This window comes from Siphateles boraxobius, unplaced genomic scaffold, assembly GCF_051911475.1.
Source record: "Siphateles boraxobius isolate OS27281-9 unplaced genomic scaffold, OSU_SipBor_1 1, whole genome shotgun sequence".
NCBI classification, from domain to species: Eukaryota; Metazoa; Chordata; class Actinopteri; order Cypriniformes; family Leuciscidae; genus Siphateles; species Siphateles boraxobius.
In genome coordinates, this window is record NW_027508699.1 from 26,611,412 (window position 1) to 26,635,508 (window position 24,097).

The 24,097-nt window shown below is 38.5% G+C and overlaps 1 protein-coding gene across 2 annotated transcripts in view; it reads left to right on the plus strand.

The window, feature by feature from the left end:
- astn1 (astrotactin 1) overlaps positions 1–24,097 on the plus strand; it is a 305,138-nt gene that overhangs the window by 104,754 nt on the left and 176,287 nt on the right. For both annotated transcript variants that reach the window (XM_077231865.1, XM_077231856.1), the window contains exons 8-10: positions 3,893–3,977; positions 5,748–5,822; positions 19,831–19,968. In XM_077231865.1, coding sequence (XP_077087980.1) covers positions 3,893–3,977; positions 5,748–5,822; positions 19,831–19,968 — 298 coding nt within the window. The remainder of the gene's footprint in view (positions 1–3,892; positions 3,978–5,747; positions 5,823–19,830; positions 19,969–24,097) is intronic.

The window sequence follows — 24,097 nt, forward strand, 5'->3', positions numbered from 1 at the left end:
GCCTTGGTACTGCTAAGGTTCAATAATTGCATTGTGCTTTTTTGTATGATGCATTCTTAATGAAAGGCTCAGCATGTGTAAACCGTAAGACTGTCTCAATCAAACAGGAGAGGGAGATACTGATGAAAGTGGGGATGGAGAGTGACAATAACTGGGGCTGTGTTCGCTTTAAAAAAGATTGTAAATCAGAGACACAGAGGATGTGTAAAACTGAGATGAGAATCGGACTGATAACAGGCCTCTCGGAGCCCCTGTTCACCTCCCTCATTCCCATCAGGCTTCTGGGGACATTTATTAAACAAGAACATGCTATGTTGTGTCTCAGGCTACCTGATCCTTGCACTTTCGTTTCATTAATTTGACTGTATAATAGATCCCCTACAGACTCTCTCTGTGGTCGCGTAAAGGAATTACTCTGGACTTAAAAACTTCATTAATAAGTAATTCTACACAGTCACTCTCTCTGTCTAAATCCAATAGTAGTGATTTTTTACACACATGCACATACACAAATATAAATAAGCTAAATAAATGGAGAGAAATCAGTAGTATAGAGCAATCATTACGCCTTGTTTGGCTTTTCGCAAGTTGTTGGATTTGGTTTATTTTTAACATGATGAAATGCAGAAGAGTTGTTGAACATGGACATTAATGTTTTTTTTATTTTTTATGCTATAAAATTAAATTAAAATTTAATTGAAATTGCTTCTCTTCAGGATTATACATGCATTGTTCTAATAGTGAATAGAAACATAATGTATGCTGTCAAGTTAATGCAAACAAAATATTTTCCGGAAACCTCAATCACATCTTTTGCTTTTAGTATAACAATAATATAAAAGCCCCTTTATTTAATTTTGAAAATATATAGTTATTTTATATATTAATTTTTTGAAAATATATAGATGCTGTTATATATTATATGCCTAGTTTTAGGTTAAAATAGATTTTTTTTAAGTGAATGTAATTTTAGAAGCTGGTGACAATTTATTTTAGGTTCACCATTTGTAGCTTCAACTTTTAATTTCACTAGTCTCCTAATTCATTTGAGGTTTTGAAAATGACATGCACAATATTTAATTATAATACAACTAGAAACATTCGGAAAACAGTTGAAGTACAGCATGTCACACTGCAGTACATTTTCAAGGTGCAAAAAACTGCTTCTGCATATATTCTGTGAAGAGATAAATTAAAAAGGTATGTATTTCTTATGCATACAGCACTGGCTGAGTGCCTGCTGGATATCAATAATCATCAGTCAATCACCGAGCAACTGGGTACATGTTTCCTGGCAAAATTGTCATTTACCACCCTGAGTCATAAAGGCTCCCTGCATCTCATTTGAATTGATAAAAATGCTATTATTACCTATGGTACACAGTTCATTTCAGTTTTACAAATGACTTTGGAAAAAGCTTAAACAGTTAACTATGTGCAGTGCATAGTGCAGTGCTTGACATGATTCTCGGCCCTGCCAAATTGTGCCTATGATCAGTAATATATCAAATTAAGTGTTAATGACCCATAATGGTAGATTACATTTTTGCTGAGCTGTACTTTTTTTGGTTGTTTCAAACGGACAAATACACATTTAGTAGAGTAATTTAAAGTTTATTATATGCCATTGCTCTGTTCTTCAGTGTCACATTATACTTTAGAAACCATAATATTGGCTGAGTTGGTGCTCAAGAAATCAATATTGTGCCTCTTAAAAAATTCTTAAGATTATTTGATGAATAGAAAGTTTAAAATAACAGCATTTATTTGAAATCATACTGACCCCAAACTTTTGAACAGTAGTTTGTATTAATATATTTAGCAAATGTATAATAAGAGAGAAGTAAACTGCTAATACAGTAAACTATATTGATCTATCACAATTAATGTATGATTTAGTTTTGAAGATTGCCTTGAAATGCTTTTAAATAGTTTAGCTTCGTTTCCAACTTGCATCTTCTTCTACATAAAATTGCCCTTCAAAATAAAAAAAATTAAAATAGTTAGTCTAGTTTTTTCTCTAGGTAGTCTGAGCATCAGGGTTGGAAATCCAATATTAGTCTGCATAATGCAGAATTTAAGGTCACTTATATTCCATTAGCAAATCTCTGGGCACATAATCAGTGGCATTGTCAGCATATTGATGACTACTGCATTGCAAATAATGTCAGAAGATATCAAATGTTTCCTTAGCCTTTTCCACACATTGTCTTCCCACTCGTAACACATTTGTTTCCATGTTTGTAAATGCCATTCTTCCTCTGTGCCCCCTCTGTATTTGCATCAGTCTCCTCGCGTGTTTTTTTCCGGACGGGGTGCGTGTTCCTGCGCAGGGTGCAGCCTCGTCAGTCCCACGAACCCAAATCATGAGCGACATATGCCTGCGGTTTGCCCTTACAAGACTGATCAGTTAAACTCAGAGTGATTAGGCCTGTCTGAACCATGAGCCCTACTGAGGAGGGCTGACACATCATGGAATCTGCTGTGCATGCAGATGCTTCAACACACACACACAACTAAGAGCACCCATTTACAGCATTGTATGTCTGGAGAATCACCAATTGATGTAAACATGACAATGAGGTCATTTTCTCTTGACCCTGAAGGGGATGAATTAATATCAGTCACACAGAGAGGGGATTAGACCACAGATCGGGTCGAGCTGCGAATGCAAGAGGGGTAATGCCAAAGTATAGGCAAAGTCATGTGACTTCGTAGTGGGGTAAAATCTGTTCATAGCTGCTTCACACATAAGCCTGAATGGGTTAACCTGGTGTAAAGGAACTAAAACGAAGTAAATAACTTACTGCTTGTGTTTACCATCAGTAAACACGACTTCCTGCATCTAAATGACCTTGAAATGGTTTGAAACACGAAACACTGTCTGACTATCGTTAAATTTGCAGTATTTACTTGGAATTTCTTGACTAATGATCTAAAGGAGAAGATGATATACTTGTAATTGTTGTAAATGTTATATGTATGCATTGTAAAAGTTTTCAAATGTGTGTAAACTTGATGTGATTTATTTAGTTAGTTAGTGTTAATTACTTATGTTCCATATGCCTTTAATATCAAATTGAACTGGAAGACAAATTGGACAAAAAGAAAAACGAACCCAGAAAAGGAACTTTCATTTAATTTCACTTAATTCACACACATACTGTACTGTACTGGACACTAGTATGATAAATGATTTATTATTTATTATTTTCTGTTATTTCTAGTACATTTAAAGTTCATATGGTTGAAAGACATGACACAAAATACAAGTTTTATAAGTATTTGATTTGCCATGCTCTTTATGTGAAGATTTAGTCAACAGTAATGTCTTTATGGATGTGCTTCTTTAAAACTCCCTCACAAAAATGTTCAATGGTAGCCATTGTAGTCCAGTCCCCCAAAAAACAAAAAAACAAACTGTGATTGCTACAGTAATCGTTAATGTAATAAAATACACCATTTTCATAAAAAATGAAAATGAGAAAGGTTAATAAAGTTGTTCTTGCGTTTAAAAAGCTAGATAGAGCATAATAGAAAGCGTCTCCAGACACCTTTTTTCCAGAATTTAAATCTTTCTTCATTTGACACAGAAAAAGTGAAATGTCCATCTAGTGCATGTTTACATTTAAAAACGAATTAAAAACAGCTCAGATGAACACATCCAGCTCTTTTACAGTGTTTTAAGGAAGTCCCATATAATTTATGTGTTTTTTTTTTTTGTTTTTTTACAATATTAACCATAGTATTTTGGCAGAAAGCTGGTACCATCCTAACTGACATCCCTCAAGGACACATACTGTAATTAGGGCTCAGCATAATATTATTATACTTTTATTTTATTTTATCTTATTGATAATGAGGGTTTAAATATACTCTTGTCTGCTTTCAGGAGAATGTATCTGTTTCGATGGCTACATGAAGGACCCTGTTCACAAGCATTTATGTATTCGCAACGAATGGGGCCCAAATCAGGGGTGAGTACCATAAGCATCTTGTGTCGACTCTGATATACAACAGCGCCACTACAATCAGGTATCTGCCACCTCGAAGTTGGTTGTGCTTCTTATCTGTAGTAAAAATGTTTCCAGTGCTGATAGCCAGCCAGGTGTTATGCACTGTAGGGAAATTACATTGGTTTGTTTGAATTAATTAGCTTTTTTTGCATGATGTTCTTCCTCTGGAATTGGAAAAGGGATTAGTGCAGTAAAGCTCTGGGTCATTTTAGATTTGTGTTACAGTGATTTGCATTGCAGTATACCAATGAGATGTATGTATTGTGCATTTTTAAATTGCGTTACACGTTTAAGAAATTATGTAATTCGTCACTTGCGTGCCTCGTCCAAAAACTACTTTTAAAATTATCAAAGTGAATCTAATTATTTTTAAATTCTGCTGTACTTCTTTTTAGTTTCCAATCTTGTGTCATGGCCCTCAGATATTGTAGCAGAGGACTGAATATAAGATTAACGGCATCTGAACTGATGCCATCTTTGATCTAAGGTAACAATGTCAGCAAGCACAAGTCAACAGATAGATGAAAGAAGCACAAATGCGAGAGAATGACATAAAATATGAGAGTGTTTTGCTTCTTAACAGTCCAGGAATAATGAAAGCACTTAAATGTTAGGAGCACAAGTTTCTAATCCCGTAAAGACTTGTATTTAAGACGTTTAAAGTTAATTAGACCCTCCCCGAGGAGAGTTTCACATGCTCATCTGGGTTTGAGGTTGTCACTCTTGAGCAGTTTGATTAAGACTTGGAGGTGAGGAAAGCCTTGGCATTTTAATTGGGAGGAAGATGGGAGTGATGACAGTTGGCGAGATGGATCCGATAATTAGAAATCAAATTGGAACAATCAGTAAGATTGCCTTAGGGGAGTGGAATATCACTGGATGTGCTTGTTCCCTTTGTGCCATGCTGTGAAGGTGTGAACAGTTTTTAATTGACTTTAACACTTAGTGGAGGAAAAAGAAAGTCCGATGCCAAATGCTTTTTAAAAGTTTCAAAGTGCCAAGGTATTTCTGAAACCGTTTCCTGCAAATCCAAGTAATAACTTACTTTGTGGCACAGACAAAACATGTACATGTTGTAAAGAAACTGACTTTAGTGTTCAGTATTATTATTAGGTTTTTTTTTATTATTAATTTTTGCACCTCCCTGTGGTAATGGGTTCTCTGAACATTCCTGCTTTTGGAACTCTTATGAATTATGAATGCTGCAGGACAAATGTTGATGTTTAAACAGCAGTAGGTGATCTGTGGTGTGAAGTGGTCTAACCAGGCTGTGAGTGCTCTTTTGCTGTGAGTAACAGCTTACTTAGAGAGGCATCAGCTCCTTGTCTCTTCTCTTATACTGCAGTGACAGCCCCTGTCCCCACTGCTGCCTCTCTACATTAATCTCCATCAGTTCACATAGAGAACTGGATAAATACACACTTGAAGTCACGCTCACGTACTGTATATACGGCACTGACTGAGTTGCTGCTGTTGGTCGCAGTTTTTACATTGTATCTGCTGGAAGCAATTCTGTGATGTTCATATCAGGAACATACTGTAACTGGTTTGATGTGAGTTCATAAAGGAATGTTTGCATCACAGAGTCATGCAATTTTAAAGATCATTTGGCTTAGTGAAGACTGGCACTGTTTAACAATGAATGAAGAGTCTGTGACATATAGTTTATTTTTTATTTTTTTATTTTAAACATTAATTATTCATTTTGTTTTTGCCCTTTCTGTTTTGCAGCCCATGGCCATACACGATTTTCCAACGTGGCTTTGACTTGGTGATGGGAGAGCAGCCATCTGATCGCATTTTTAGGTGAGAAAAAATATCAGTTTATCTGTACTATAAAGTTTGTGAACCAGTTCTAAATGAATACAAATATAAAAACATATTTGGAAGATGTCTAGTTTCACGACTAAAAGGTTGCCTTTACGGCAAAAAAAAAGTATATATATATATATAACGAGAAATGTCTTAAATATCTTGCATACTGTTTAACGGGTTATTTCACTTTTTTCTAGTGATTAAAATATGTTTACAAATTGCTTAATTCATAAAATTTGAGTAAAGCCAGGATGTGAAAATAAATTTAAACAAACTTGATTAATTAAAACTAAATCCATAAAACTATCCCATGATGTGAACCCCTAAAATGTTCTATATGTGAGGCGCCTGACAGAAACATTTGAGGCCCTATATATAGATCTTGTGTACATAAGAGTGTAAATAAAACATAACCAGTTGGTAAAAAGTAATTAAATGATAATAAAAATCGTTCAGAAAAAGGAAGTTAGTTCTGAGAATAGCTCTAGTATTATTTGCAGGTGCCAATTGTAACGCAGTTCAGGTCATAAATCCTTAAGTTTATCTTAAATGTCCAAATTCTTTTCGGGGCTACCTTATATAGCAAAATGTGTACATTCCATTATATATGACTGCAGAAAATGAGCTTTGAAAAAAAAGGTCCTGACAAGTACGTAATAGGTTTCTGTTGAGACGGAGTAGCTTGTGAAATGCAGCATACTTATTTTGTCATTTTGGCTAAGCTGACATTTCTTTATTCAGCTTCAAAGAGCTCCTTTCACAGTTCAAATAAAAACTCAAAAATGGAAAATTGACGTAATTACTTTTAATACGGGGGCCACCGAGTGCACTTGCCTACAAATAATACAAATGTTATCCATGTAAAAAGGCAGGGATTTTGACAATGTTTACTTCTGGCTACTGGAGACTCAGGACTAATAAGTTAATTGCTTTATGCACTTGAAATGTTTCATTATGTGAGGTGTATGTTTTTGAATATTTAGCAGTGCTAATCCAATTGTAGCGACATATGGTTACCTTCAGTTGCCATGCATAATCTTCTTCATATGCTGAATTATTCATAGATCTCATCCTTGACATTGCAAAGTCCTTTGATTGCTCAACCCTAATTCGTTTGCACAAATCGCAAGCAATTTATTTACAAATTTTATGAATCGGTGTTCTTTCACATTTGAAAAAAACACCGGGAGGGCATCTTGTAATTGGAATCTGTGTTATACCCCCAAAAGTGTAAAATCTCATATCCCTTTGCTTTGGGCATCCAAACAAATACATTTCATTGGGACAATTAAATGTTTTATTTCCAAACAAACCTGCACAGACATGAATGTGTGAGGCGACTTGAATGAAAGATTTATTTTCAATTTCACAGAGCCTTTCCTCATACATCATTGATTTGTGCCATGAATGAATAGGAAAGGCCATAATCAATTTCGAATGCTTCACTTATTCATTTATAAATCTAGCTTTCAATATCATACTCAGAAATGATGTGACTGATATTTGCTCAACTTTGAAAGTGCCAGTACGAGAGTGAGAGATGGAGAAAAGATGTGTTATGGTGCAACTAAATGTCAGTATTTATAGCAAATATAGCAAAACTCAATTGTAGCCGCTTCACAGTAGCAGGCGACAATATCCAAATATGTCAAGCTTCACGTTTTGAGCTTTGTTTCCTGAATATGTTTATTACAAAATACTTGGGTTTTCAGCAAATCTGGGATGTGCGGACATACCTTTTTAGGATGTCATGGAATTATGAAACATCTATGAGTATGGATTGCACTAAAATATCGGTCTGTGTTCAGTCTCAATTTCGACAAGTAACTTTTACTTTAACAGATCTTTTTACCATTAACAGCTGGAGAAAATGTTGTGCACATGAAATGAACAAGGCTTTAATTGGATTTAATGTAAACGGTAGCTGATGATTGATGATATATTGACAGAAATGAGTTTGTGGTTACAGTTGATGAGGCACGCGCACCACCCCATGTGTGATGAGATAGATTCATGTGTAGAAATCCAGAAGGATGAGTGCAACTGCAAAACAAGTTTGCTGTGTATTGCAGCATATTGTGGTCAGAATTCAAACGCAATTGCATGTTCTAGTTGTGCAAAATTTAAACTATACATTAATTTAATATTTGTCTTTACATTTTCCCCACAATTGGCAGTCCTCTTGTCATCGGTGCATTAATAAAGAATTTTGGTCACAGTTACTTTTCTGTCCTATCCACTAGTAATCCTAACATTTTGTGTAACGTGTTAATAAGAATGGTTTCATTTTCATGTTAGAAGTTATCATCTTTCATGAAAAAAACCCCAGACAAATTTAAATCCCAAATGCATTTTGATTTGCATGCATTCTTTCAGTCAGTGTTGTTGTTTTTTTATTTAAACCATTTATAAAATTGTTGAAAATCTGATGTTATTGTAAAGTCACCAATTTAAAGATGACCGCAGTTGCAGTGGCGACTGCTGGTCTTTCAAAGAGGGGAAGCTCATTTTCAGCCTACATCATAAAAATTGTGCATTTATTTATAACCTAGCTAACCTAGCCTACTGTATGAATGAATGAATGAATGAACAAACAATCTAAAAAAAGATATTAAATTCGACGGAGGAAATGTGGGAATTAGGTTCAACTGAAACAAGGAATGTGGTGTTTAATTGTGTGAAATGATGATGAAAATTGGCTAGCAATTTCGCCAAGCAAATACCAAGAAATATGTTGCAGCAGTTTGACTTTCGACTACTCTTAAAAAATCTGCGATGGGACTGAGCTCGAATAGCTTCAGCGTCAGCGACTTTTTAAAGTACAAAATCGCTGTCAATCAAAAGGAGATACAATCTTTCGACAGATCCTCTAATCATCACGCAGAAGCCCAGAGTCCAGGCCAGCCCACTCCTCCATTCACCCCCAGAGACGCTGAGCGTCCATGGGCTGGACATAATCGCAGCATCTATCCAATGACTGTATAGTTTTCAAGCACTGAAAAAAACTGTTCAAAACAGCCCCATTGAAGTCACGCTAATACAATCTGCACAATCTACATGCCCTTATTACCTGACCTACCAGCGTCAGTTGCACCAAGTGAAAAAGTGCAAACAAGACGGACAGTTCCCTTTTGGGGGAACTCGCTCTGCGTTGTTAGATACGATTCTTTGGGGATGCTCCCTTAAGCATACGTCTCTGAAGTATGAATGAAACTAATCCTGATTGGTTTCCAATCATTGGTTTCCAATCCAATCCTGATTGGTGTTGCGTCATGACGTAACATGTGACGGCATACCCGGACGTATAAAATAACGCCGGCACACACACATGTTAGCTTTCGCTCTTCAGCAAGCGCTCTCTGTTGTTGTCTGTTCTATTTGGTGTTGTTTGTCACGTATCAGAAAGAATATATATTATGGCGAGTGAACAAATCAGGAGATGTGTGCACCCCTGCCCTAGATTCTTAACAGGTGCGGACTAGGCATGTGCTGGTATCAAATTTTCATGCTGCATTTAATTGATTAAACTTTTATCATGGTATACGGTATTATCACAATATTTTAATTGCACAAGAGAAACGGATGGATTGTGGGGATGTAAAAAAACAACAACTTGCATCACAATAGGTGTAATTGACCCTTCGCTAAGCCACGCCCGAAAACCGCCACTGGCCAATCGTGTCTTAGCAACGGTAACTAGGCGCAGGATGTCTGGCAAGCATTCGAGCGAGGGAAACATGCCGAAGCATTGTGCGTATGGATTGTGCAAATCTGATACCTGGTATCCTAAAAGTTTGGACGGGGGAGTGGAATTTTTTTCCTTACCGAAAATCTAAAAGCCAAGGGGAGAAATGATGGGCGTGGATCAAGCAGTGTGGGAGAACCCATTCACATCTAAGTGTCGACAGGATTAACAAAAACACCTACAGCTTAGAAATAATGACGGTTCTTTGTTCATAATAATGCATATATTTTAACGTAAAATAAGACGATTAAAGACAAGACAGAGGCTCACTGACATACTTTAAAATTTATTTCAGCATTTTGTTAATCGACGGCCTACTACCCATGACTGAGTAACTTTAACCCAATCTGATCGCGGCTCTCCAGGTATTAGTGTTATTCCTCAAGATTTATGGATAAGCTGTTTGATTTATAATTATTAGATTGTTTTCACATTTCACTTACCCTGTTGTGCACGAACATAGCTGTTCCTCAATTTGTGTGTTTCCCATTTGAATGGTCAGCGTATGAGACTAGGATTTAGCTTCAATTTTTATGAAATTATTCTCTAATCGGTTGCATATTATGTCGTGGATATATCCCTTGAATGCATACTGCAGTCCCTTTTGTCTTGCTCTCTCAGATATTTCACATGTTCGCCAAAAATTACTAATTATCTCATTGGGAATGTCTGACACCGTTGCATACACACTATAATAGACGTGCCAGGCTCGAAAGCTTGAAAGGTGTAGCAACAGTAACTAGGGAGGGCGGGGCTTAGCGAAGGGTCAATTGTGATTGTCAAAACATTTGGTATCAGAATTTTATTAAGTTTAGTGACAATATGTTACAATGTTTACATGGTACAATGACTGGTAGGCTACTGTTTGTATTATTGCTTAACACAATTTTCAAAATTTCAGTTCAATTCTTGATTTGATTTCAATCTTGATTCAATATTGACTCATTTGGATAAATATTAGGTAGGCTACAGTAGATAGCCTACATGTTAATTTTTCTCAAGAAAAAAATATATCTCACATAATGCTGTAAACATACAGAGAGCCCTATCAGCTGGTATTATTAAAGGTTAAAAATAACAAATTAAATGTAATGTGGTTTTCATCATAATAACAATTATGTAACGACACAAGTAAAAATATAATAAATATGTAATATAGTGCACATATTTAGAAAAATACTCCTCTCTATAGATATTTTTTTCTAGTCAACTAACGTGCTGGACATCAAATGGCTTTCCTGAGGTAAATGTAACGTTCTGTGACAATATTGTTCTCCTGCAGTTTTATTGACCTCTTTCCGTGGTTGAAAAACACTGATTGATCAATATTATTTATGAGGCATATTTACCTTTCGGTAAGTTGTACTGTATCTTTAAATAAAAAGTAACAGATGATCGGCTTATTTGAAATGATGGAGCTACAGCGATCTGTCACGTCACATTTACAAGCGCCAAAACGGTATTTATAGTCTGAATTTCGTAATAAAATGGACAGAACCTGAGAGCTGAGAATTTTTTTCATATCAAAAGTAACCTGCTCTGTCTAGTCTGTCGATGTCAGTGTCCTCTTTGCTCCGCGATTTTTCTCTGTGTGAAAAAAATGGATGTGTGGCGTGAGAGCGTGTGATTGTGTGAGTTTTGGCAGATAAAACGTCGGCAGCGTTCCACCTTCCGCCATGCTTCTTCTCCATGTGAGGATTGTTTACATTAGACTAGAGTGCGCACTGTGCCACATGCATACAATGCTTATTCATGTGGGGATTGTTTAAATCAGAGTGTGCACGTGTTTTGCGCAGCATATACACAGTGTTTTTTGAAGCGGTTGATGGAAAATAAGCTAATGGGCGTTCTAAAAATCTAAATTCAGATCCATTATTTTTTTACGGTATTTTGAAGTGCCCATGATAACAATATCGTGCATATTCATCACCACGATTAATCGCATTACCAAATACCGGCACATGTCTAGTGGGGACACACATCAACTGTGTGTGACTTGTTTTGGAGTGCAGCATGCCCAGGTAGCTCTTGAGGGGGCTGCTTGTGGTGACTGTGAAGCACTCCCTATTAGAGTGCTGCGCTCTCGCCTGGCTATTTTTGATGATGATGGCCAGGCTCGCGTTCCCCGCGGTTCGGGTCTCGTGTCCTTTGAGGCGGTGCGGCGACTCAGATCGTGGGGTTCGCAAAGGGACCTTGCAGATGAGAATTAAACTACTGCGACACCTTCTCATTCTTCATCTGAAGGTTCCGAGGCCCCTGTTCATGGTGCAGAAGCCCGTGCTGCGGCTTCTTCTGCCCGTGACGAGGGCCCGATGCTCAAGCTGACTGCTTCTGAGGAAGTAGATGTGCTCAGCATCGAGGCAGATGAACATGAAATAGACTCGCCTGTTCATGTTCCCGCCTATGAGGAGCTTATTGAGGTTCTGATACGTGCTGTGGCCAGACTTAACATCAGCAGGCCACATGAGAAGAAGGAAGCTTGGATGAGCACATTCTGCAGCACCGGTCACAACCTCAGAGCCGGGGCTTAACATTTTTCCCAGACCTGCATAAAGAGATATCGAAAGCATGGGAAAAACCCCTCTCCTCTCGCATATCAAATCCTTCTGTGATAGATTATAGCCATGTAGTAGGCGCGAAAGAGTTGGTGTATGGGAAGATGCCGCAGATGGAAGAGGCTCTCGCTAGTTACCTCTCTCCTGAAGCGGCATCATCCCTGAAAGCCCCGGTGCTGCCCAGCAAGCCATGCAGAGACACCTCTGCATCGGTTGGCATGGCTTATGTGAGGCAGGTCGGGCTGGTTCATGTCTGCACTCTATGGTTATCTTGCAGGCATACCAGTCCGACCTCCTAAAATATTTGGATGAGGGGGAGGGACCAACTCCAGAGGACATTGGGTAATGGAACAATAAGTACACTCTCTGTTGGTCAAAGAGGGTATAGAACGTGTCCCTACTCCAGACTGGGAGTTCGGGTTTTACAGCCGGTACTTTATAGTTTAAAGAAGGATGGAGGGTTGCGACCGATTTTAGATCTGAGACACTTGAATCGTTCTCTGAGGAGGTTAAGGTTCAAGATGCTCACGATTCCCATCATCGTGAACCAAATCAGGTCCGAGGACTGATTTGTCACGAGAGATCTTAAAGACGCTTGCTTCCATGTCTCCGTCCTTTCATGTAACAGGAGGTTCTTGAGGTTCGCTTTCGGAGGCGAAGCGTACCAATATCGGGTTCTTTCATTCGGCCTAGCTCTGTCCCCTCGCACATTTGCATGGATGCGGCTCTGGCCCCACTGAGGCTCTAGGGCATCCGTATACTGAATTACATCGACGAATGGCTCATATTGGCTCAGTCTCAAGAAATGGCAGTTCGGCATTAAGATGTCGTCCTTGGTCATATTTAGAGCTTAGGGTTGAGACTCAACACGAAGAAAAGCTTGTTGGTGCCTGCCCAGAGAACTACGTTCTTGGGCGTGGTATGGAACTCTTCTACGATGCGTGCACAAATGTCTCCCGCATATATCGAGTCCATCCTGGCCATGGTGTCCAGGATGAAGCTAGGCCATGCCATTACTGTAAAGCAATTTCAAAGACTGCTGGGCCTCATGGCAGCTGCGTCCAACATAATACCCTTGGGTCTCCTGCAAATGAGACCCCTTCAGTGGTGGCTGAAAGCCAAGGGCTTTTCCCCAAGGAGAAATCCTTTCTGAATGATCAGGGTTATGCGCAGATGCCTTCGTTCTCTATCAATATGGAAGAAACCTTGGTTTCTGTGGCAAGTTCCAGTGTTGGGAGCGTCATGTTGCCGGAAAACAGTTTCAACAGACGCCTCCCTCACTGGTTGGGGCGCGGTCATGGACGCCCGCTTTGCCAGGGGTCTGTGGCAGGACCGTCATCACTCTTGACATATAAATTGCCTAGAGATGTTGGCTGTGTTCAGAGCTCTGAGGAGCTTCCTCCCAGACATCAAAGGCTACCAAGTCCTGATACGGTCAGACAATACGTCAGTAGTCGCTTATCTGAATCGACAGGGGGGACTCTGTCCCTCAGAGCAATGTCCTGGGGGTTCAGAATCAGGGAGCAGGCATCCTTTCGAGGCGACGTCCCGTTGTCCACTGTGGTTTTCCCTCACACATACAGCCCCACTGGGGTCGGATGCCATGGTACAGGTGTGGCCGAGGCTGCGCTTGTATGCATTTCCCCCATCGCTCTGCTCCCGGGAGTTCTAGAGAGGGTCCGTTGAGATGGAGTCAGCCTACTTCTAGTAGCCCCATTTTGGTCGGCCCGAGTATGGTTCTCAGACATGATAGCACTCCCGGTAGATTCCAGGCACGATATTCCACCCTCGCCCGGAGATGTGGAAGCTGTGGGTCTGGCCCCTGAAGGGGTTCAGTACCAAGATGCTGGCCTCTCAGGCGGAGTGGTCGAGACCATACTTAGTTCCAGAGCTCCTTCCACTAGGAGATTGTATGGTCTAAAGTGGATTGTGTTTTTCACTTGTTGTAGAGAACATGAGTTAGACCAAGTTAACTGCCCAGTGGCTTCAGTTCTGGAGTTCCTTCAAGATCGCTTCTCTGCTGGTCTCACCCATTCCACACTTAAGGTGTACGTGGCGGCCATTGCGGCTTTCCATGCACCACTAAGTGATGGTCCTCTGGGAGGCACCAGCTGGTCATACATTTTCTCCGTGGTACATGGAGGATGAGACCAACGTCCAGGACCAAAGTTCCTACCTGGGACCTGGCGGTGGTTCTTGAAGGGTTATCCCTGGCCCCCTTCGTACCACTTCTGTCAGCACCAGCTAAGGACCTGACGCTTAAGATGGCTTTTCTCCTAGCCATTACCTCACTTAAGAGGGTGGAAGATCTCCAGGCCATGGCAATATCGCCTGCTTGCTTGGAGTTTTCCCTAGGAGGAGTTAAGGCCATCTTGCATCCTAGACCTGGCTATGTGCCCAAGGTTCCTTCCAGTTTGGTCTACGGTCCTGCAGGCATTTCATCCTCCACCAGGAGGCCTACCAGGTGCGCAATCTGCCTTCACCTTTGGGCGCAAAGGCTCATTCCACTAGGGGCATGGCGTCCTCTAGGGCCCTCTACTCGGGAGTGCCCCTCCAGGAGTTCTGTGAGGCAGCCGGTTGGGCTACCCCACACACCTTTATCAGGTTTTATAGTGTGCACCTCCCCAACACACCGGGTGCACGAGTGCTCTCGTCCTAGCTTGTGCCTGATACAGTTCCACACTAGTGCAGCCATATTTGGTGCGTGGCATAGTGGGCATTCGTTCTCCAAAGAGTCGTTTCTCATGACGCAGTGCGAGTTCCCTAGAAAGGGAAAGTCTTGGATTACGTCTTTAACCCTTGTTCCCTGAGAAGGGGACGAGACACTGCGTCGCCTTGCTACACCCCTTCATGCCTGTGAGCGGCTTGCATCATCGCGAGGCTTACGCGTGTGTGCGCCGGCGTCATTTTATACTTCCGGGTATGCCGTCACGTTACGTCATGACTCATGACGCAACACCAATCAGGATTGTACGCTTAAGGGAGCATCCCCAAAGAATCATTTCTAACGACGAAGTGTCTCGTTCCCTTCTCAGGGAACAAGGGTTACAGACGTAACCCGAGACGTTCTCTTCTCGTACTGGACCAGACACCATCAAATGAGGATATTGAGGGATTTTATCATGCGTTGTGTTTCTAATAAACTGGATTTTATTTAAGTTCTGTTGCTTTTATATGAAAATAATTATGTTGAACAAGACGCCCAAAGTACTTTTTATCCATAAAATTACATCCAAATTGATGTTTTCCCAAATAATTTTGTTTAATATAGACATATTTTTTAGATTTTTTTATAAATATGACAACAATCACATAGGACATATCCCACAGAAAGATACTACTGTCCGAGGGTTTGTTAATGTTCACACATAATTTACATATTAAAACATGATATCACAGTTTCAAAATCAAACATTTTAAAAGATAGCAATACATCACGGTTGTTTAAACCAATAAACATCAAGCTGTGTCGTCAGCAAGTCGTTTCCCATTGTCCTTTTGATCAGCAGTCGGGGGAGAGAAACTGCGCCTGTCTTCGGGATCCGAACCAGGCCATTCGGACACATTTCTAACCGGCATGCATTTTGCGGTGATCAGTGGTGATCGGTTTTGCGCAAATTTTGCTAATCTCAAAAGAGCCTATTCACAAACCCTCTCCTGTGGCCTCATGGGATAGTAAAATGTCCATCGTATGCACACTTAACCCCTAAAATCCACTGGATCCGTCTACGGCGCGTAACGTCAGCGCCACGTTTTTGATGCGTCCCTAGCTCGGCGTCAAAGTCCACTGGAAGCGTCTGAGACGCGTTTCAGCAGTGGAGCGTTTGGTCTCCACAGGGTGTTTTATTTTGAAAATCGACCGGATCCTCTATGCCGTTCTGTGTCTGACTTCCTGCCCGGTACGATGTACTCTGTGCTGCTTGATGCGGCAAGCGGCGAAAATAGACCTGCTACCTATTCTCTGCGGAGCGGAGCGGAGACACGCTTCTGGGACGCTTCTGAGACGCGCTCCGTCCGCAGCTGGTGGACTTAAGAGCATTGACAATAATGGCCGCGATTAGCTCCGGCATCCGCGACGCTGACATTACGCGCCGTAGACGGATCCAGTGGATTTTAGGGGTAAGAATCACTTCAGTATGCGATTTCGGAAGCAACCAAGGGCTAATGAAATAACTAAACGCACCTGAAAGTGATCAACACAATGAACCATTGAGAAGACAGAACTGACAGTCATCTGACAATAAACCAAACAAAACATGACACATGGGCTGAATCTAAAATCGCCCCCTATACCCTCAAATAGGACATTTTTTGAGGGGACAGCCATTTGTAGTGGTGCCCGAAACCATAGTGGGCGTTATTAAGTGCACTCATTCTATACCACATTGCACCGCAATAATGACTGTACAGCCAATGCAATGTACACTCAACAGCTGTCCGAATTCTAACTCGTTTTCATTCACTCCTTCAAGTGAACTATTAATGGACTAATGTAGGGAATAGTGATTGAGGGTTTAGGGGGTGATTTTGTTTCTATGCAATGTGACGTCACATTGCACAGGCCCAGCCCACGACTGCTGACAGACTCTGTCCTATTAGCATAGATCCCACCTTGAATGAGCTGTATACTGTCCGCCATATTTATCTCCTCACCAGAGCATTTAACAGCAGCATTCAAGTAAGAAATGTATTCTTATTAAAGCTACTAATTGATTAAAGTTATTCAATCAAGAACAGTAAGTGATTTTCTATTTTTCTTTTGTTGTTTGATTCATATTAAAAGCATATAAAGCAGTAGGTACTGTATATTAAGCTGCTTTCACTTTAATACACAGATCTATCTAATATACACATGTGATTGTTTTACTTGCTGCTATGGCTTTTACACATGCAGATAATAAACATTCATGATGACGAAACTGCAATATCACGTGAGTGTGACTTCGATGGAGATGATAATTAAAACTAAACAGATAGTTATTAGCAATTAGTTTTTGGCTGCGTATCCAAAGCACGAGCTGTAAAGGCTCCACCCTCTTCTGGAAAAGTGGGGAGCAGCAGGTAATTTGCATTTAAAGATACATACACAAAAAAAGCTGGTTTTTCCTTCCACTCAAAATGGGCATTTTCACAATAGTGTAGTAAATAATCTGTGGGGTACTTTGAGCTGAAACTTCACAGACACATTCTGGGGACACCTGAGACTTATATAATTTTGTTTGTAAAAATTTACAAATCAAAACCTCTGTGAGTTTTTAAACGTAAATGAAATGAGTCAGTTGATTAATTGATTGTTTATATTTTGCTTTCCCCGGCTTCTGTAATAAGTTACAGGGGAATATGGAGATCCCCAGTCTCACTAGGGGAAACAGATAATGAGATTCCTTCAACTACTTTTATCATCAGTTCTCAGATGCTAGTACAGCTCTGTATGCACAGTGACAGTGCAGAGTGCTATAATTGAAGAACCTGCATTTGAACCTAGGTAAATAAATAAATTTGCCTGCTGGCAGTGGCTTATTTATTGAAACATAGGGAAAGATGCAAGTTTAATAGACTGAACTGTAATCAAGAAAAGCAATTTATTGCACCGTTTTAAACAGCAGCAGACGGACAGTTCCATTCATAGTACACAAGAGGAGGGTAATCTGAGGATTATAATTGCTTTTCTTTTTTTCGTAGTTAATTCATGGTCTGTTTACTTAGTATTATTCTTGTTTGATACTTTTTTGAAAGAAATTATTGCTTGATTTCAGCAAAGTAGAAATTGATCAAAAGTAACCATGAAATATTTAAAGACAAATTTAAAAAATAAATGTTATTCTCTTGAACTTAATATTACCTTGGAAAAATGTATCATAAATGTAGAACAAAAATGTAAACATTAAACAATGTTAATAATAAGATTCAGCATATTAGAATGATTTCTGAACAACCATGTGAGACAGTAATGAATGCTGAAAATTTTTATTTTCTATCACTGTGATACATTACATTTAAAAAATGTATTAAAATAATACTAAACAGTCTTTATATTTTTACAATATTTCACCATATTACTGTTTTTCTGTATTTTTTATCAAATAAATGCAGCCTTAGTGAGCATCAGAGACTTCTTTCAAAAACATTAAAAATCTTATCTATTCTAAACTTCTAAATGTATATGAACAACAACAACATCATCTGCATAAATAAAGCCAGCACAGAGTAAACAATTTTATAATAAGAGTAACCACATAATTAATGCATGCCGCAAAATGTGCTGGGAGCTTGCAAACCCTTAGCAAATCAGCAACATTATTAATTATAAAACGGTTAGCAGTTTGGACAAAATTAGGGTGAGTTTTGTCAGTCTAACAAGTGTTTTATCTATGTTAAAAGTGATTCACAATTCTTAGTTGGCTATGTGTGACTAAAAAAACCCTGTACGCTTGATAAAATGCAATTTTTTTTTTCTTACAGTGTAGGTGTAAATCACATCTACACATGCATAATACTGAAAAATTAAAATAGCTTCCAATTTTGTAATCATACAGTATTTTTGCTTGCATAATGCATCTTGTGCAAATAGAATTACTGAAGTGATTGTTTAGCTCATATATGTACAGACTTCCTGAGGCGCATGGGGTGCATTAGGTTTTCAATGATAGTTGAGTATACAGGGGAAAAGCAAATGAATGAAGGAATGAATCAGCGAGTGAATGAATCAATGAATCATTCAAGCACATCCTGGCTATTTTGAATGCATGTTTTCAGAGAGGAAAAAAAAGCTTGTTCATACTCATTTCTTAGACACTTTTTCCATTGTATGCAAGTCAGTTCTGGACAGAACTGAATTTATTGATTGAATGTTATGACACTAATTCGAAACCTCAGGACTTCAAAGTGAATTGAAGTGAAGTAAAAGAGAGCTAGTTTGTAGATGTGCCAGTTTTCAATTACTCCTAAAAACTCTTTGGACCTTCTGTTCTGGGCATTATTTTACAATGCTCAGTTTTTGTTTTTTTGTAGTCCTCTATGAATATCCACCCACGAGTTGATCTTATCTGCCTGGATGTCTCTCAGCAGGGGGGGGGTCGGGGGGGTTCAAGGTCAGATAAGCATTCCGGTAATGACTCAAGTTTTAAAATGTGCTACTGATCTAGACTGAGGGTCAAACTGGAAATGGTGTTATATGCGATTTTTCAGGAGAAAAATGTAGGAGTTAGGAAGCTATTTTTTTCGGTCAACTTAAGAATACAATTAATTTGAACCTTTAGATGGACCAGTAAGAACATATTATTTGTTAAACCCCTCTGCAACTGTGCAGAGGCAGATACAATAAACCAAGTGAATAAATGTCTTTACATACTGTACACGTGGGAGTCTCTCATGGGGATGTATGGATTTTTTTTTTTTTTTTTTTTTTTTTGCCAGAAATCATTCACTAAATATTAACAATAACCTGTCTCTTTTTTCAGTCTGAAAATGTGTTGTTCGTTATTACCCTGGACACCACTATATTTAGATTCCTATCCAGAATTTCTATTTAACCTCCAGGGATCCTCAAGAGAAAAACACCTTTTCTTTTTTTCTTTAAATAAAAACAGAAAAAGAAAAAAGAAATATTTGTAAAACTATGTCATCCAAATGCCTATTTTCTTGTCTCACAATGTAGAAGTACAGGTCGAAATATTCACTGTGCCTTTTTGTGTTTCAGATTCACATATACTCTTGGAGAAGGCATGTGGCTGCCACTTAGCAAAAGCTTTGTAATTCCTCCCGCTGAGCTGGCCATCAACCCTTCTGCCAAGTGTAAGACAGATATGACTGTCATGGAGGACGCTGTGGATGTCAGGTAGGAGATGACATTTTCAATCTAAGTTTCAAAGAAGAATTGCTGAAGAGCTGACATATTAAAATTCATTAGTTCCTGAATAAAATTTTTATGTGCTATAAAATTGATCCTTCGCTCTTAAAATGTTACCAACTGTTGCCATCCTCTATTTTATCATACATGCGCTTTAACTTTTTATATAAGTCTTTGAAAGTCCATGGTGTTTAGAAAGTGAATTTTATTGAAATTTTACACATTTTTAAATAAATCTTGAAAAGTTCATTCTGTGGATCTGTCACCCCCTCAATTCCAAGTGAACAGGCATGACATAATTAAGGACACCTACATTTGCTGCAATTTATTTATTTATTGGTTCAGGTCAAAATAGAGCAAAAAGTTACTAAAGAGTTAATTCTGTATTTAACACAGTGAATGTGTTGTAGAAACATTAGTGCGATTTAACTTTCTAAAAAAACTGTATTGTCACAATATTGTTTACATTTCTACCACTTTATGAGTGCGTTTGAAAACTGCACCGTTGATGAACATTTATAGTTGATCCCTATGATAATGGGATGTTCAATAACATTTTTCTGAGAGAACAACAGTAACCAAGGTAGGCAGAGCTGAGCAAAGGGTCACTTCTTTCTCTTTGGATTCTATTGACTAAAAATATCACCAAATAAAAGTTGAACCATGTGTATTTTCTTTTATATTATTTCTTCATGTCATATTTCACAAGGAATTGTCAAAGATAATGATATTTTAATGTGGGTTTTTCTCAGACATTACATGCACTTGCTCGAAAACACTGGTTTCACTCTAGTTAAAGTTTAACTAAACTTTACAACAAAAAACACTTTAGAAAACCACAAGGACAATTACTGATCTAGGATGTCTTGGGTGTCTTTAGGTTGACTGGATAATTACAGTAAATTACAGCAACGTTCCTGTGGTTGCAGACTTTTAAGTAGCCTCTGTGCTTTCAATGTCGTTTACAAAAGTCATTATGTGGATACAGTTTGAGACTTTGCAAGTTAAATAAGGCTCTAAAACACTTGTGTCGAGACCTACATCCTTACTTTTTAGTTGTATATTTCTTCAGATATTCTGTTGAGATTTAGCACCTATTGATTTAATTTATCCTCATGAGAAGTATGGTTAATCTTGTGATCTGTCAAATATAAGGATGGCTTATTGATAATGGATTCCACTGAGCCTCTTTATTGAACTGCAACTGATTAAAGTTTCCAACCAAATGAGGCTTTTCCTTCTTTTTTTGTATATCCTCAAAATTGATGTGGCTTGACATTATCCAGACCTTGCAGGGGCTTTGAATGCATTGCCAAAGGGCACATGCTGATTTGATTAATTTGTTTTTTACCCAAAATTGATTAATCTTGTGATTAGTCTCACTCTAAATGATCATGGTAGCTGGTGCTTAAAGGAGGTTTTAAATATTTCAGTGTTCAGGGCCTTAAAGGCAGTACAATGTAAAAGTTACTTTTGAAAATTCAATTATAGATATGGTTTTGTTCATAAGAAAAAAATAAAGTGATCCTCAGAAATATATATATATATATATATGTATTTCTGTATAAAATGTATAAAAGTTAGTCCTCTTCTAATTAACATCAGACAGTGAAACACACACACACACACACACACACACACACACACACACACACACACACACACACACACACACACACACACACACACACACACACACACACAAACAAGCAAACAAACAAACAGACAAACAAACAAATAAACACACACACAAATTTTTTATTTATTTTTTATTTAGTTATATATGTAAATGTACCATGCACATACTGTACACCATATACGTACATGGTGGATATGGTTTAGTCCCTTAAAAAGGTCGTCTAAGTGTGTCCTACTGATCTCCCGCAGAGTGGCTAGCTATATGGAGTCCACTGTAGAGTATTTGGCAGGCCATGCGGTCCCTTGGCCAGGGCATATTGAGTATTTCCTCAATTCCGAGTTTTTTGAGAGCACTGGAATATTTCAAAGTAAGACTTACCATGTTATGCTGAACATTCGTCATAGAGATAATATACTGCCTGATCTTTAAAAGGATAGATCACTAAAATATGAAAATTTTGTCATCTTGTTCCAAACCTGTATGACTTACTTTCTTCTGTACTGTAGAGTATCAGCCCACACATAAAAATCAGTGATGTCCAGTGTTGTTTTGTACAAAGACAATTGAAAAATTCTTCAAAATATTATAATTTCTGTTCCAAAGAAGTCCTACATGTTTGGGGTGACATTAGTGAGTAAATGATGAAATACGATTAGTAAGTAAATCCCTATTTAAGGACCATTTGAATTGGTCGTAGTACTGTATATAAACCCATAGGGGTGTCATTAACTCTATTGAAGAAAAAAAAAACTGACTGGCTCATTGGTTGGAATTTAGTCTAGAATTTTTTGACTTGGCATAGCCTACTTGTGAAAGGCTGAGGGAAATATATCTAATCATCATTACTTGCACTTATCATCTTTGACCATTTTTGACCAATTATTGCTAAGAGAATTAAATATTAGGATGATAACATATTTTTATAATAATTTGAATGTCTGTGAACTGCAATTCACAGCACTAGTCAGAGCCCGCTTGTTTGGAAAATTACCATTGCTGTCGACGTCGTACATCATACAGTAAATATTTGTTCATTTCAAGCACAGCAAACACATTTCGCTTCCGTTGTGCAAGTGAACCAGTGCACTGCTGCTTCTCCCAGCAGCATAATCTGATCCAAAGAAAAGCAATCTTGGAACTGCACAGAACAATCAGTTTAGAGAGAATACAGTGTATACTCTGTATTGGTATCTATCAAGTAGATGTTTGGCACCTCATTGCCTTTGTTACAGCAGGATTTTTCAGTCCGTGATCATAGGGGGTCCGCAGCAGCATTGCAGGGGGCTTGCCAAATATTGTTACCACATTTCTCCACATTGTTACCACAATATCTCCACATTTTCTGGGGGAAAATTAAAATATTTCAAAAAAATGTAAAATACAATATCAAATATTAAATTCAACCAAAGGTAAAGTTCAAAAGTTAAGATCCAGCTAAATTGTGCTCTATAGATTAAAATGTATGTATTAAAATTAAGCACAGGTACATCAATAATCAGTCTGGCTAATGGAGGTGATTTTTCAGTGACTTTTTTAGAGGTTACAATAGTTATACCAGTCAATGAGTTAAGAATTGTACAAATGAGCATATTTACATGTGCAAAACAACACTGATAATTCCCAAAAATCTGCTTATTCAAATAACCTGTTCCTGTTTACATCCGAACCAATAATCCGACAATGCAAGTATCCTACGTTTAAATCCACTGGGATGATGCTCTCCTTTCACATATCACACATGCACAACTTCAGTTAGCCCACAGAACACAGGTTAATGTGTTTTACACATTTAAGCTGTGTATGACCTTAACACTGATAAAGGAAAATGGGTTAACTTGTTTATGTGACCACATGCATTGTCCACTTATTAAGCCTAATCGGCTTAAGAATGTGCATGTACAGTAAACGCGAGCATTTACTCTTTCAGGAATGAAAGAAATGATGAGTGACTCTTAATGTGTGTCATTGAATGAGTGTCATTGAATCATTTCTCTGAAATTATCTTACACTGAATAATTTACTGTTGGCACAAATTAATCATTGAGTTATTCACTCAACCGATTCATTCAAAGGGCCCTGCTATGGTTTAGTTTGGGGGGGAAAAAGTATGATAAAAGAGAAAAAAGAAAGTAACTGGCTATATTGTCTAAAATGTTACTCAATATTAACTTTTTGTTTACAAAAGCAGTCGTGCTGACCCCTTTTACTAAGTGCCAGGTTTGGGTTAAGGGATGAGGTGAGGACTCAGTGATGCAGAGACTGGCTTTTATTTATTTCAAAAATAAAAACAAAAACAAACAAAAACTCATACATGGTGGAAAACATGACTGGCAACTGGACAAGGCTGGACTGGGCAAGGCAAACAGGATCATTCAAAGCAGGACACGAGGTACATTTGACGACAATTTGGCACAGGACTGCAAACAAGGAGAATAAATAGGGATCAAGACAGGTAAAGAGGGAGACAGGAGGGGCAAC